The sequence below is a fragment of the Physcomitrium patens genome, chromosome 1, assembly GCF_059467195.1.
Source record: "Physcomitrium patens ecotype Gransden chromosome 1, ASM5946719v1, whole genome shotgun sequence".
Taxonomy (NCBI): domain Eukaryota; kingdom Viridiplantae; phylum Streptophyta; class Bryopsida; order Funariales; family Funariaceae; genus Physcomitrium; species Physcomitrium patens.
This window is the reverse complement of record NC_143410.1, coordinates 24,825,445-24,841,541: the sequence shown is the minus strand read 5'-3', so window position 1 is coordinate 24,841,541 and position 16,097 is coordinate 24,825,445. Positions and strand designations below refer to the sequence as shown.

Sequence of the window (16,097 nt, the reverse complement as noted above, 5' to 3'; positions counted from 1 at the left end):
TCATAAATTTCATTTTTACTTGATAAAAATTACTAACATGTTCCAGTTAAAAATTTATGAATAAAATTTTCTCTGCACTCGTTTTCAAATACAAAAATGCATCCACAAAAACCAAAACTCGTCTTCAAGCAAATTTCTATTTGAGAATGTGCAATGAAAACTTATCAAAAGAGCAAGAATGTTGCACGTGAACAAACCCGATTAGAATTTTCAAAGAATAGGAAAAGGTCTTCTTGGTTTCAACATTGTATTGGTTCAAAATAGCCCACAGATGACCAAAAGGTTTGAAAGTTAATGAAACAATCTCTGCCCTTTTGGACTGAAGAGCAGATTAACTGCATGAAGCTGGTGTCTAGACTGAGCAAACACAGGCACACACATCGTGATGGCATGCCCACAATAGCCTTACTTCACGGATCTAAATCCAGACTATATGCATGACACCAAGGTAAGTACAAAGGCCGGCAACACCGTGACGAGAGCACTGCACTGCACAAATCCCATGCTGAATCAGAGACACGAACCGTTGGGTGTTTCAGAAACTGATGCCCCTTGCAGTAACTTCCTTCCTTTCCTGTTTTTTTATTGGAGATTTGACATCCATGTCTTATTCTCCTTGGCTACGTTGTTACGCTTCTTCACTAAAACACAAAGGCAACCCCTGGAGGAAGGCACCATGAAATATCGACAGATTGCTTTTTCTTTTCTTTTCTTTTACTATTTTGGCTATTTTTGCTATTTTTCTTCCTACAGACCAGAAGTAGAGAGTTGAGATTGCACTAGATCTAGCTACAACAAGAGGATAGTCGAACACCCTATAAAAGAGAAAACAAAAGAGGAGAAAAAGCTAACGACAGTAGGCCAATCACACTATTGGTCAAGTGAATGTTAGGGAGTAAATCCAGATACTGTTTGCAGGCCACGGTGAAGCCTAGCCAACCCTGATGAGCGACCCAATCAATACCACTTCCACGCAAAGTGATCATCCTGGCAATGGAAGAACAGTGAGTGTTTTGTAAACTTTTGATACAAGTTCGAAGTGAGCACGCAGGAGGAGCGGAACCAGCGCCGATTTATCAGGTGCGAATGCTTCCTGGGTCGTCAATCAAAGTGCGAACATACTTGCGAACGATTTCGTCTCCTTTAAGCCCCCGCCGCTTGTGGCATTGAAAGCAGTTGATCCTAATGCAGCCCCCACCCTTGAATGAATCGCAACAAATAATGCAGAATTTCAAGCGTATTTCTCATCACATGAGAAGTTGGTTGCAACATTTACAGATTACAAAAATAATAAAAGAAATAAATTGAATTAAATCCCATTAAACAACATTAAATATTCAAAATCTTCACAGGTTAATGCTTTCTCGAGGCATTGAAACTGGTATGTGTGTGCGTGTTCTAAGACCTAGGTTGGAAAATGCAGGACTTAAATTATCACGAACCATGATGCACTATCCAATTTGTAACCTATGATCTAAAATACCTGTTTGGCACTTCAGAAAAGAACCACGTGTAACCACAGAAAAGGTATGGTCGTGGCATAGCTCACCGCCTAGGGAAATTAACATTTTTACAGTCTTCACATTCCCAGTTGCCATTAACTCCTGACTCAGGCTTCTGGCCGCCTCCCATTGCTGTTGCATTAACTGCTGCAGGATCGCCAAATTCCTAGTCCACATACCTCTGTACACGATCAGCGAAGATCTTATGATAAACCATGTCTCATGTAACAGAATACGCACGATACTGGACCTTAAAACGTCAATTCCGAGTAGTGACAGAAGGCTAAACTGTGAGTCAGGGGTCTACCCGCAAGAAATCGCTAGGTCGATCTTTATAATCTTCGAAGCGCACACCAGGACGAACCATGATTCCACGAACCGCTGACGGGCTTCCAACTGCTCCAGCTAAATTACCTCTTGCTAAATAATTTCCCAAATTTTTGCCATGTGATAGACCAGGTCCAGAATTGATGGCGAGGTTGCCTTGGCCACCTGGACCAGAATTCCCATGTACATGAGATTGCGAATGCATGTTCACCCCGCCTATTAAAGTATTGAGACCACGTGAGCTGGAATTAGAACCCAGGCACAAGAGGGATAACGTTGAAGAGTTTCCACCTGATTCTCCAGTTTGCATTCTAGACTTCATCGTTTGTAACCAAAGCGCAGCGGAGGCCAAGCATTCGCCGGCGTCTCCCATGGGATCTGTGGACGCAGCAAACGAGGCTACCAGTTGCTCCGCTAATCGCTTCCCTTCAGTTGCAGCACTGCGCAGACTCAAAAACCGTAAGACTTCTTGTCGGAATTCGCAAAGTGGATGGGTAGGTTGATCACAGCTTTCATTTCAACTTCATCAATTCCTCCACAAGAAACCTAATCCACTCGGTTCAACGCTTAAAGCATCTAAAGAAGAGAAGACATGAGAATTCCGGTCTGAAATCTAGGTTGGTCCCAAATATTTTAAAAAAAACTTATAGCGATAAATACATCACTTCAGACCAACTTAGGTTTCACGGAAAAAATAAGTTCCATGTGCTTGAAAGTAGTTAGGATGTAGTTTACAAAACCCATGGGCTTCCAGCATATTTAGTGATAAAGATAGAATGTGACCATGATGACCAACATCAACATTCAGGTGGATACCTAAAAGTGGATCTTCGGCCAGAAACACAGCCATCTCCAGTCACATAATGTGATGCGAAAGATGGCAGCAAAGGTGCATCAAACCCTCCACCCATCCAGTAATCTATTTCTCCAACAGTTGCATGGCTAGAACCAGGTGAGATTGACATCCCAGATTGCTGTGTTTCAGTGGCTGCCATATGTGACATCATGTTTCGGGTCAGTAGCCCCCCTTGGTCTCCTCCTGACATCTGCAAAAGAAACAAATGGCTACAAACAGTTATTCCATCTTGGAAACTTGGACAATAGCGCCAAGAATTCATGGCATGATTCACTTTTGCCGGCAGAATCGGGTAAAAGAATAAGAATTAAAGATTCTATTGGAGATATTTCAGCGGCATGATATTGGGGCAAGGTAAGGAAAAGGGTCGTGTAAGAGATTCGTCTCACCAAATGTGGAGCTATCCCTGACCCAGAAGGCATATCGCGGGCAATTTTTATAGTATCTATGTAGGCCTTCACAACTGCATCCCCAAGGGGTCCTCTACGCTTCCCACACTTGTTGCACTGCAGTAGACGCAAGAGGCAGTGTGGTTATCAAATACAATCAAGTGAACAAAACGTTGCAATAGCAAAAGCAAAGTTGGTTCAAACACTATCTGATAAAGCATACGCTACAAACAAATCCAAACTACAAATGTTGCGCCATTTTTAAGAGCTCAGGAAATGCTCCAGCACCCGAATTGAGCTCATACGACTAGCATTCTCGAGTTAGAAACTAAAATGTAAACTCATAAGCGCCTCAAACACAAATTAAAAGCTTCTGAACCGTCACTTAAAATTAGCAAAGTGACAATTTGCGCGCGGAAGAATCCGCATCAAACTGAACACTCTTAATTCTAAACTGTGAAGGTTAAAAAGGTAGAATTTAATATAGCATTGAGAAACTTCAATTCGTGAACCTTGACATCTTAGTTTGATAATTGGGGTTCACCTCAGTCCTCCTTGGATAATTCACGTTCCCGCAAGAAGGATCATCGCAAACCCAATTACCATCCTCCAAAGGCCGCGGTTGCTTACCTCGCTGCAACAGGCCTGCTTCCGCATTCATTTGCTCAGCAAACCCTTGCATTCTGTTCACAATTCCGATCACAATGACCGATTGAACATGCATTACTGGTGTAAGATTGCTTTGACATTGTGGACTGATGTTCGAGAGGCAATATTTGAAATCCTATTTATAGAAAGATTCAAGCGATAGCCAAATAAGACAAGCACTGACAAATGAGCATCGGATCCCGTGATCCATAATAAACCAAACTGGTTCAACCCAATATACATACCCCATGACTGGCCCTAATGTTTTACGAAACTGGCCGTTTTAGGCTTCAAATTCAGTTCTACACACAATAGTAGAGTATAAAGGTTACAAGTCACACTATTTGAACCATTGATAACCACAAGAGACATAACGGGCCGAAGTCTATGGGCGAAATCAGAACAGTACCTAGAAAGACGAGGATGTTTGGGCAGCCGATTCGCATAATACCCACCAGATTCCTCGCCCCCACCAAACATCTAATTTACTACCCTCGTCCACAATAGACGATCCACCCCTCCTTTAGAGGATATCTTCCTGCATTTTCTTTCCAGGAAGAGGAAGATGCTTCCAAGTACCTCTTAAAGGGTAATCAGTTCATCCATTGCTGTGACATGTCGCCCATAGACAACATTCACGCATCATACCCCCGTTGAGGCACGTTCAACTGACCCACCACCTCATAGCATGCTTAACCCTCTTTCAAGAATCTAGCGATGTATGCAAACCGCATCAAGAACCCAGACCAACCTTCCTGCAATGTCCTGCAGAATTGTTTCCAAAATGCGCTGATTTCAGATTCTCACATAATCTAAACCTACAGTGTGAGCGGGGCCCAGCTTGACGATTGTCCATCACGACCTAACAAAATGGGTTTGCACCTGCAATCGTGCAATCACCGCGCTCCCATGCAGACCACATTTAAACCATATATGGGGTGAAATAGAAAGTCTAAAGACCAGTTCGCCCCCAAGAATGCCCATCTGAGCGTCACAAATTGTTTTCAAAGCTCTTTTACATATTCTATCCAAAACTCATGACACAAATAAAGGCTAATGCTGAAAAATATAAAGCACACCAGACACTGACGTAGCACACTGCAGCGTCTCAAGATCAACCACATCAATTCCTATCGCACCCATTGTACAGTAGTCTCCCAACCAGCCTCTACCTCTGCCGTCCCGAGTCCAGCATTTCAGAGAAGACAGAAAAATCCCTCCCTCTCAGGCACATTGTCATTTTCCCCATCCCATCAAGCGGTCATCACCAGCCTTAATTTTCCACGTCGCCATTTCATTAAAGCAACGCATGCCATGAAATTTCCAAAAACGTAAAAATAAGAAGAAAAACAATAAAAAAATCTTTCAGTTAAAAAAATTCAACTCCCACCTACACATTCCACCAACGAGCATTGTGTCGCAAGCCCCCCCCCCCCCACGTTAGAACCAATCTCACGCCCCCAAGTCAGAAATTAAGGTCACGAACAAACCTTTCCCAGCTTCAGCGAAATCCTCGATCCTCCTCAACCTTGCGCCTCTCCGAAAAAACCCAACGACCTTCACAACATTCGCATCACCAACAACCTCGGAACTCCAAGCCCGCGCCCAGCGCGTGCAGCACTGAAGTCCACTGGTCAGCGAAATTGAAGAACTTTTCACGGGGAAGAAGCGACGAGCGTTGCAGGAAACAAAAAAAAAAAAAAAAAAAAAAAAAAAAACACCAGTCAAGTGGAAAGATGAGGAGAAACGCCCCAGGGGGGGGGGGGGGTTACGAAGCCATGAAATTTGCGGGGCGAATTATGCCATAACTGGATGGTTCTCGAGGAGGGGAAGAAAGGTTCCTGCTGTGAGACAGGAGAACGACGACGACAACAACAAAGGGAAAGCCGACAGAAGAAAAACAGGAGACAGAGCAGACCCACGCTCAGTCACAGCACATCACAGCAGAAGAAGCGGCAGTACCAGCACAGCATGGCACAGCACCATAGCATCACAAAGCAACGTAGCATCGCAATGCCATCATCGCCACAGCCAAACAGACCGAGCACGAGGAGGAGCCTGGGCATCATCCAAGCCAAGCCAAGCCAAGCCAAACAAAGCACAGCAAAAGGAAAAAAGCAAAAGGAATTGAGTTGAGTCGAATTGCATTGCATTGAGCAGAAGCAGGAGCAGCAGCCCTGGCCTCTCATGGCCTGGTGCCACGTGGCGCGCACCCAGTGCCCCCTCCGCCCCGCCCTACTGTCGCTATCTCTGGTGTTGGATTGGCTACTACGGGGTTCGACCCCTCGTCGCTCCCTCTTTCTGTTGGTCACCCCCCCCCCCTTTGCGTCATGTATCGAGCATCCGAGCACATGAGTTCGTCGGGATATTTCTTCATTCGTTCGTTTGACCTTCGTCGTTCCCTACTGTATCTTTCGTTCATCCTTCATCCCTTCTTGTTTCCTGACGCTGTTGTAAATCGTCCCACGTTGTTTTTAAAAACCAGTCACGAAGTATATTCTGCTTCCACAAATGTTGTATATAATTCTATTTATTAAATATCTTTTGTTGATGTTCATCTTACTGCAAAAAAGAATCAAGGATTGTTTCTCATTTCAAAATCATCACATTGTTGGTTTATTTGCAAGTAAAGAATGTTTGTAAAAGTATTTCATCAAATTCAAAAATTCAAGTTCAATTAATCTAAAAAATAAAATGTGGTAGTTTATTTCTACTTAAAGTAACAGAAAAAACTTAATTTTACCTTTAAGAATGAAGTGATCTGCAGAAAACATCATGTATATACATGGTTAAATTCAATTTAAACATTATTTGAAAGTTCTTGCCTTTATTTTCTTGATATGACCTAACTCCTTATATTTAGTAAAATGAAACGCTCTCTGAGCTGATGATGTATTTGATAAAAAGGTAAATATCATGTTATTTCCACAAGCTTAGAAAACTGATTGTTGATACTTTGTGAAGGATTTCAAGTTATACATAGAGAACATGGTGGTGGTGGTGTTTTTTTTTTTTTTTGTTTTTTTTTAACTTATCTTAGATTAGATTTAATAATAAAGACAAAAAAAAGGTTGCTCTTTTGCCCTAAAATGTACAAGAATTTATTTACTTACATATTAGAATGAGAAAAGACATCAAGAAAGAAGTTGACAAAAAAAAATCAGAAAAGGAGACTCTTAAATATGCAAGACCAGGATTCTACCTAAAGCTTTGTCATTTCTTAAAAAAAACAAAAAAAAAAAAAAAAAAAAAAAAAAAAACTAATCTATTTAAAAGATTAAAATTAGAATTCCTTCCAATGGCTCTACTCTCAAAAATCTCTCCAAGAGGCATTGTCCCTTGACCCTGCTTGCTAACAAGCTAGCAGGGCTGTCATAGGAGAGGTTGCCATCCCTCCTAATCTCTCCCCTCCCTTCCCATTTCATTTGTTATAAGTATGAATTAGACTTGGAGACTAAACTAAAAATAATAATCATCATTATCTTATAATCTTGCTTTTTTTTATATACTAAAAATGATTCTTAGTCATGCACCTTTTCATCAAAAATTATTCAAGCCAAATGAATATTTGCACAACCTCTATTTTTCAATGGTGACAACCTCAATAAACATATTAGCATGGCTTTCTAATCATGAGATCTTCTTTAAAGAAAATATTGTTATATTACAAGAAGACTTGCTTGAAAATGCACCAAGCACTTGGATGTGGAAAGTAAATTAGAAATTGGAACAACAAGGTCCTAACAACTCTAATAGAACCTTAAATAAATTCCAATCAATTCTTAATAATCCTAATTAAATCTTAACCTAATCTAGAAGAAGTTTTAAAGAATTATAATAAAAAAAATTATAAAAAAAATTATAAAATAAACTAAAGAAATATATTAATAAAAACAATCCTAAAAGAATAATAAAGAAATACTAAAGAAATAATAGAAAAATACTAAATAAATAATAAAAATAAAAATATTAAATAAATATTAAATAAATCCTAATAAAATTTCAATATGGTACTAATAATCCTAATAAAATCTTACACAAATTTTAATCAAATCTTAATCAATCTTAATAAAAATCTAACGAATTTCTAAAACAATTTCTAGTAAATTCCAACCAAATTTCTATAACTACTTTGAAATCCTTTTAGCAATTAATTTAACTATTGATTTCAATTTAAAAAAAAATCCACGCTTTAATCTTTAAATAAAAAATAAGATCACAAATTTTGAAAATAATTGAAATTATCAATTGGAAGAAAGAGTTCCTAATACTCTCATATGTTTGCCGACTTCCTTCTCCAACTTGAATGTTGATCTTCACGTACCAATTACTCCTTGTTAAATTGTTCAATTGCTCTCTAAATTAACAAGACTATAGATACCCAAGCCCAAAATATCCTCACAAACTTTTGCTTCAAGCAAATTGGCAAATTTCTTAGGATCACAAAAAACCTCATTGATCCTCAAATTTTAAATTTTGAGACCTTAAACCAATAAAACTTCCATATCCTTCAATTTTATTCTTTGATAAACTTCAAAATTTCAAAAAATAAAAAATAAAACAAATATATTAATAAATTCATAAAACTTTATATATAAATTTGCTATAATATCCACAAATTTCTAAAATATGTAAGCCTCTTTTTACTTTTCAAAATCCAAAATCTTTGAATACATTTCTTACTTGAAAAGCTCTCAAAAATGCAATATGCACCCAAATTACTTAAAACCAATGCTAAAACAATCTTTATAAAGTTATTTCTTACATCCTATTCTTCAATCATCAAAAGATTCCTAAAATCACTATAAGACTATGATTTTTTGTGTTGGGATCTAATTTTAATCTTGATTCATATTCAATCCTTTCCAGATATCGATTATTGACTTTTTAGAATAATTTTTGTTATAAACTATATTTAATTTTTTTCTAAAGATTTTTATATTTTTTGATATTTTTTCTTTATTTATGGCTGTACAAAGTAAGAAGAAGTTTTTTTTACAAAAAAGACAAAATTAACATTAAAAGATTTAAGTACCTTCCTATTTTTTATCTATTTTTTGCTACTATACCTTTCAATTAGGCTCTTCTATAATAGAATCCATATTTTTATCTTTCACCATATAATTGTATTAAAATATGATAATGTGCCATTATATATGAATTAATGTATAAAATAATACCTTAATTGAATATAATTTGTCCTTGAATGAGATACTTGATTCTTTGCAAGATGAATCCTACTTTAACTATTACTATGAAAGACATTGTTGCCTTGCTATTTGCCCAATTCTTTCAAAAAATTCATTAACAAAATCATTTTTTTAACTTCAGAGATAACCAAGTACATTGCTTTAGTAATTGATAAGACAACGCTCCTCTAAAGTTTAGACATCTAACTTATAACAAAACCTCCTATAGTGAAAACAAAACAAATTATGTGTCTACAACTATCTAAGCAACTACTCAAATTTGCATAAACAAATCCTTACAAATTTATACTACTCTTTTTGAAACAAAGTACCAAATTTAAAGTACCTTTTAAATATTATAATAGTCATGTTATAGCTTCTTAATGCATCCTTTTAGAATGTGTCATATAACTATTCACAACTTCTATTGCATGTGCTATATCAAGTTTAGTACAAATCATAGTATATATCAAGTTTCCAACTGCCAATACATATAAAACTTTTTCAATGTCATTTTGATCTTCATTTGTCTTTGGAGATTGTTTCTTTATACGTTTGAGGCGACTTTCTAAAAAGGTGTTTTTAGACTTAGCAACATGAAGATTGAACATGTTCAATATCTTTTCTATGTATCTCTCTTTGGGTAATTATAGAATTCTTTCAACTCTATTCTTAATGATTTTCATTTCAAGTATATGCTTTGAAGGATCGAAGTCTTTCATTTCAAATTCCTTTAATAATTGTTGCTTTAATTTATTGATTTCATTTATGTTAGAACCAACAATAAGGATGTTAATAATTTACAAAAGAAAAATAACATAAGACACATAAAACTTCTTAAAATAGTAAAAATGGTCCATGTCACATCTTAAGCCAACATTATAATATATAAAGTCATTAAAACTTTTGTACCATTGTCTTGGAGCATGTTTCAAGTTATACAAGATGTTCTTTAATTTGCACAGTAAATTTTCTTTATTAAGAACTTAGAAACCTTTTGGTTGCAACATGTAGATGTCTTCATTAATACTACTATAAAAGAAGGCAATCTTTACATCTACCTACTCTAGATTCAAGATCTTGATAATAACAATACTTAGGACCAAGCTTGCAGTTGTTAATTTGATAACAAGAGAAAAGATCTCAATATAGTCAATTCTATTCTTTTATTGGAATCTTTTAACAACTAATCTTGTTTATACCTTAAGTTGCGATTATTGTCTTCTATGATCGGATATATCTATTAGTTTTTTCATGCCTTCTTTCTATTTGGCAAGTGTATTAATATCCATGTTTTGTTCTTCTCGAAAGATACCATCTCATCTTACATAGCCAACTCTCACTTAATAAAGTCTTTTACTTGCACTATTTTAGCAAATTATTTTGGTTCATCAATATCAATCTAAAGTAAATAATATAACAAAGAAGAATATCAATTTTTTGATCTAGATGGCTCATAGAAATTAGATTTTTTTTCAAGTAAAGAATATATCTTACATCTTGTAATTTCCATTAAATACAATTTGTAATCTTTATATGAACAATACTTTTTCTTATAATATTTAAAGATTCATCATCAACCAAATAGATCTTTCCAAACTTTCTAAAAATGATGTTGTGCAATAATTCTTTATATGAAATTGAGTGAAATGATACATCCAAGTTTAGGAACTAAGTCTCAATAGGACTTACTACACTACAAATAAGAGCATCATATATTTCTTCAATAGCAACATTCACTACTTAATCTTTTTGATATATATATATATACTTTTGATGCTTTTGATTTTTCTTATTCTTCCTTAATTGATTGTAATTACTAAAAAAATGACTTTTAGTACCACAATTCTAGCAAGTGATATCTTTGTGAGGTTTTGATTTATTCCTTCTTTTGGACTTTAATCTACCATTGTACTATCTATATCCTTGTTGATGATTCTTTCTTCTATCTTTGATATTCTAGACAAAACTTAAAGATTCTCTTGTCTCTTTCATGCAAAAATCCTTGCTGGAAATTAAATCTCAAACTTCATCAAGTTTCAACTACTTGCTTTCTAACAAATTGATCAATGAGGTCACAATTGCGAGTCAATTTTTAAGTAAAGGAGATAATAAAATCAAAACCTTGATCTTGTCATCAAAGATTAGTTCAATAAAACTTAATTAATTTGTAATCACAATGGATTTGTTAATGTAATCAGCAACTGACATACCTTCATTCATTTTCAGATTAAATAAATGCCACATCAAATGTATGTTGTTAGAGATAGAAGTCTTTTTGTACATGTTTGATAGCACCTTCATGAGATTTACTGTAGTCATCTTGTTGATGATATTAAAAGTAATGTTGTTTGTCAATGTTAGACGAATCACATCCAAAGCTTGTCAATCAAACAAATCCTAATTTTCTTGTTTTATTGCAAATAACTTTGTACTAGCTAATGGTTTGTGAGGCTTATTTTCATATAGATAGTCCTCAATCTGCATCTTCTAGAAACTAAAATATTTTCCATTGAATTTGTTGATTTTCACTTTTTCTTCATTTGATGCCATCACTCCTACTCAAACACTTGAACCAATAACTTGGAAATTGCAATCTTAGTAGATTGACACAAGGGAGTACAAGCGTTGAAGTGGATATATCAGACGATCAGGCAGCATCTAAAAAGGGATGCCCGTCTGCCCAGATTTGAAAAAGTGAAAGCATAACACCAATAGCTGCTTTTCACTTGGTCCGACTCTACATATTTATTTTAGATCGTGGCTACTGATGGGATAAATATTCTCTTTTTGTTTTGTTTTCTTTTTCAGTCGTCTATGTTCAGCAATTTTAACTCTCAATTCTAGCCAAATTCAATTTTACATTGTATAATTTGTGACATCGTTCATCTTTTCTTTTCCCAGCACAACCTGAGCACATTTCTACAGATAGAGTATGTCTGTATATTGTTTGATTTTCTCCGAATTGGAACCGAATAAAAAAACTTGATGACTGGGTCTTGAGTTGAAGTAAATTGGTTAGATTCCTGATGCAAGACAAGACACACGCACATTGCATGCTTGGGCTAGAGATACAGATGCCGATGTGCTCTACGTGGACTTCATTTGAATGGCTCCCTCCATGGGAAACTCAGTCACCTGTCCCGTCTGTGCAATCACAGTCTCACACCTCAGCCAACACAAAAATACAGTACACCCTTCTTTTGCCTTTGGAGCTCTCCAGTCCTTTCTCAATGCGGAAGGGAAACTGATTGGAAGACCAGGAAAAAAGGTATGGATGGAACTCTCACAAGCATTTGAATGGGAACTGGTTTTATCTGCGGAATTCAGAACAAGTTTCATCTACAAAGGGAAGGAAGTGAGCCATGATTGGCTACTGAGCGTGGATACGTGATGTGCACACAACTTCGCCTTCACAATCAACCCAATAACCAACAAAGCTGCAGAAAGAGAAAGGTTGTGATTGGCAATCGATCTGGGGCTCACTCAAAGCATATTACAATTGTATGCAATGACCATGTATTGAGCAGTCATACAGTGGCACGGGGAGAGCCAGGAAAAAATAAAGAATGTAATTTTTTTTTTCTCAACTGCCGTAGTTCAATGTACAATCCCTATTGCAGGTACATAACACAATTCTGACGCAATGTGTGCACAGCCAACACAAGCTATTTGAGTAACCGGAGATGTTTCCTGGACCAGTGCACTCCAGAGCATAAACGATTCTCCAAAAATATAAGCGGGGAAGGACTGAATGTACAGGCTTGCAGAGGATTCAGTCCATTTGAACAGAATGCAGTTGTTAGAATAAAGTGTTCACGATATGCTAAAAGACTGAAGCCTCTGCAAAGAATACCTATGCCTGAACTGGAGGAAGGCAACTTGTGTCCAGAATTAGCTAATATCGACGCTTGTGTAGGTACTTCCATCAGACACGTCGAGCTGGATCAGCACCTAAAAGCCTCGTACCATTTACCTTGAATAATAGCAAGCATGTTAATACTTGCCCATCATTCGACAGGATGCGTACTACCTACATCGAGTGGTGTTTCAGAATTGTCTAACTCGATGTCGTGACCATTTCCATTGACCATGAAATAACATTCTTCGTCCTTGGTCATTTTTTCTTCTTCACGTTGTTCGAGCTCTTTATTAGTACATACAGTTTCCTTGTAGGTATCAAAAAATTGGAAACCACTCCAGGGCCAGTGGTCGACACACTCATCATTGATCCATCTCTCCCTCTTTCCATATTTGCGCCGTTCCTGGTCCTTAATCATGTCGTCATTAAGTCCCCACTCTTCCAATTCCTCCCGGGTATGGTGAACTAGCAAACTGTATTCTCCACCTTCGCCCTGTTGCATGACTCGAATTTCACAATTTTTCGGATTCCTAAGATTCTCAAACTGCTCAACCGTCCATTTAAACCACCGCATGAGGAACACCCTCATCGTTACTCCATGAGATACGATAACTAGATTCACCTCTTGCTGCTTGGTGCCGCTTGTATTTAAACGGTTCATATCAATATCCCGCCATAAACTTTCCAAAAAACCTGCGGTACGTCACAAACGGAATTGGTCAAGGCCAAGACTATTGCAGAACTCAAATACGAAACACAGAGAGCAATAGCTCTTCTCTTTCCTTATTTTTCCTGATACAATTAAGGCAAACACATACCCAAAATCACCCCCTACACGGAAGCAAAAGACTTTCTAGTAAACCAGATTAGAAAAGCCTCTCTCACTAAAAGACGTGACAGGAATTTCAATTTTTAAATGTCATATATAGCATCTGCAGATATAGTGATGCATATGATTCACAAACTGGTCTCTTCACAAAGTGAAACACTCGGAGGTAGAAAATGGATGAGTTAAGTACTAGTCACGCGATCAAAAACGTCCGCTGCTGATTCGCCTTCCGGAAATCTGTAAAAGAATCTCCCAAATCGCTGTCTTTCTTTCTTTACTGCTGTAATTTTGTGCATTTCCTGAAAATTTCCAAAATCCTGTTCACGGATGCGAGGCTCCTCACGCACGCCAATAATATGTTTTTTTTCATTTTCGAAGGCTCGTCCAATCTCCTTCAAGGTGCACAAAGTTCGGTTGTATGGCGACACATAGAAGTAAACAAGCCACTCGTCATTTATGCTTTCTTTCCTGATCATATCTTGTATCTTTTCGCCACATTGCTTGGCCTGCTGAGCCCCCGCTTCAGTTAGACGGATTCTTGGATCCGCAATATCACAGTACTTCTTTGAATCAACATTCCCTTCACTTTCCCCATGCCTAATGAGGATTATGCGCCTCGGCCTCCTTGACCTACCGTCCTCAGCCATGCATCCCCTAACTGGAATATCAGAAAACGATTGAGCCCACTACCACCTGAAGACACAACACACACTGTGAGACTCATAGCATCATCCTCTTTTCTAAAATCACAAAGCCTCACAAGCAAACTTTAAATTTCGATAAATGATAATTAGTTCATTTAGGTCAAATCGGATTTGACCTATTTTGAAAACGAATGACCTGAACAATCCAACATATCGCATTTGCCGCTGAATATAAGCACGAGTTATTAGAGGTGTGTAATCAGATTCGCAACTGAGTGGATTGACTTTGAAATAAGCGATGCATGAATTTCACTAAGTACCTTTGTAACTTTTCTATTGTAATCTATTAGAGACAACTAAAAGATTGCAAACTCCTCGACCACCGAGGAACCGCGACATTGTCAGTCCCCAACTGAACCCCCAAGCACACCACCACTTCTAGGTCAAATTACGTGGCAGACGTAATCAATCCAGCACCACGGTTGCCGTTCCACGAGCCAACCCACAAGATAGATTTGAAAATAACCACGAGAAATCTATTCAACCCAGTCCCTAAAAAGCTGACCGCATCCGATCCTCTCGAATCCCAGAGGATTAGGAAAGTACAGGAAGATTGGGATTCTTCCTGAGAACAAACTTCACGAAAACTGCAGACTAAAGTCAACTAATCCTACAAAACATCGTCTCTTAACTCAGAATCATATCCACAACCCTCTAACAAACACCAAAATCATACATCCAACACAAACAAACAATAAACCAAGATCGACTCCGAAACATAGATCAACACACCTGCAGCTAACAAACTGCTTCCCTCCACCGAACTCCATCCACGTAAACCCACGCCCCTCTTCTGCAACCTCGACTCAATGCTTTCGCAGAGCACACCTCTTACTGGCAAATCGTCGCAACGTGCACAACCCACTCTCCGAGTTCCACAAAGCTTCCTCACCACGCCTTTTCTCGGCGTCCCCAACTCTCATAAACGATCTAATCATCAACCCATCACGGGATTTCTCACAGAGTGTAAAATTCACGCGGTAAATCGTCACAAAGCGTAGCGCAGCTCGATTCCTGATCTTGCTTGCTGAAAAGCGGTGTTTGACGACAACCGGTGCTTGAGTCGGGGGTAGGATACATACATACATGGCTCATACCTTCAATCCTTCGATCTTTATTCATACCCGGAGGGGCTCGCAGCTTAGAAGTAGAGCCAGCCCCCGCAGCCGACATGTCGCGGCGATCGATGGCGGTAATAAGCAAGTGCGGTGCCTCGGCGACAGGACCGTGTTGCTGACGACATGGGGGACTCCGCCTGGGTTCAAAAGTCAATTTTTGATTTAAAATAATATACAAAAAAATAAAAGCTTTCTTTGACTCCCACGTCAGCAGCGCCAGGGGACGATAGCCGTGCGATGCACTGTGACGGAAATCATCTCGTCCATTGGATGAAGGGAAAAAGGCTTTTCTTTTCACCGTCCGATGAGATTGGTGACGTGGACATGTTTATAAAACGATATGACCTAATTCTGTGGAACTCAAAGTCCACGTGGATTGTGTTACGATCTTCGTGTATTGTACTTTGATCACTATTCTTCAGAATCAACATAAAATTATGTTCTTGCGGCCAGTTACCTGACGTTTTACTCAATATATGAAGTTTACAATAATAAGAAGGAAATTGCTAATTCGATCCATCACGAGACAATTGGCGTGATCGTCAACCGTTTCAGATTTTTACGACTACGTTTTACCGGCTGTAGACCTTCAAAAACTGCTACTTTTCCGCTTCGGTGGACTTTGGGGACTTGAAAGAAAATCATTTCCAGCGATTAAACACGCGCGAAGATC

At 38.0% G+C, this 16,097-nt stretch overlaps 2 protein-coding genes across 7 annotated transcripts; both read right to left on the bottom strand.

Annotated features, from left to right (window-relative positions):
• Positions 1–201: 201 nt before the first annotated feature.
• LOC112290649 (uncharacterized) lies at positions 202–5,817 on the bottom strand. Of its 6 annotated transcripts, none has more exons than XR_012218627.2 (10): positions 5,685–5,817; positions 5,213–5,342; positions 4,132–4,487; positions 3,619–3,757; positions 3,075–3,191; positions 2,646–2,875; positions 2,121–2,269; positions 1,810–1,994; positions 1,550–1,683; positions 202–1,199 (listed from the first exon to the last, which is right to left on the bottom strand). XR_012218627.2 is itself a non-coding variant. In XM_090254384.1 (10 exons), the coding sequence occupies exons 3-10, from the start codon at positions 4,200–4,202 to the stop codon at positions 1,077–1,079; spliced, it is 1,116 nt and encodes a 371-aa protein (XP_090110510.1). In that variant the 5' UTR covers positions 4,203–4,487; positions 5,213–5,342; positions 5,685–5,817; the 3' UTR covers positions 202–1,076. The 6 variants fall into 6 exon arrangements, 4 of the variants coding, with proteins under 4 accessions (XP_090110510.1, XP_024392944.1, XP_024392954.1 ...); XR_002972234.3 differs by having other exon boundaries at positions 202–1,182; XM_090254384.1 differs by having other exon boundaries at positions 202–1,182; positions 1,550–1,668.
• Positions 5,818–12,471: 6,654 nt separating this feature from the next.
• Positions 12,472–15,409, bottom strand: LOC112284637 (phosphoglycerate mutase-like protein AT74H). Its single transcript, XM_024524634.3, has 3 exons — positions 15,039–15,409; positions 13,793–14,295; positions 12,472–13,466 (listed from the first exon to the last, which is right to left on the bottom strand). The coding sequence occupies exons 2-3, from the start codon at positions 14,247–14,249 to the stop codon at positions 12,922–12,924; spliced, it is 1,002 nt and encodes a 333-aa protein (XP_024380402.1). The 5' UTR covers positions 14,250–14,295; positions 15,039–15,409; the 3' UTR covers positions 12,472–12,921.
• Positions 15,410–16,097: the final 688 nt, after the last annotated feature.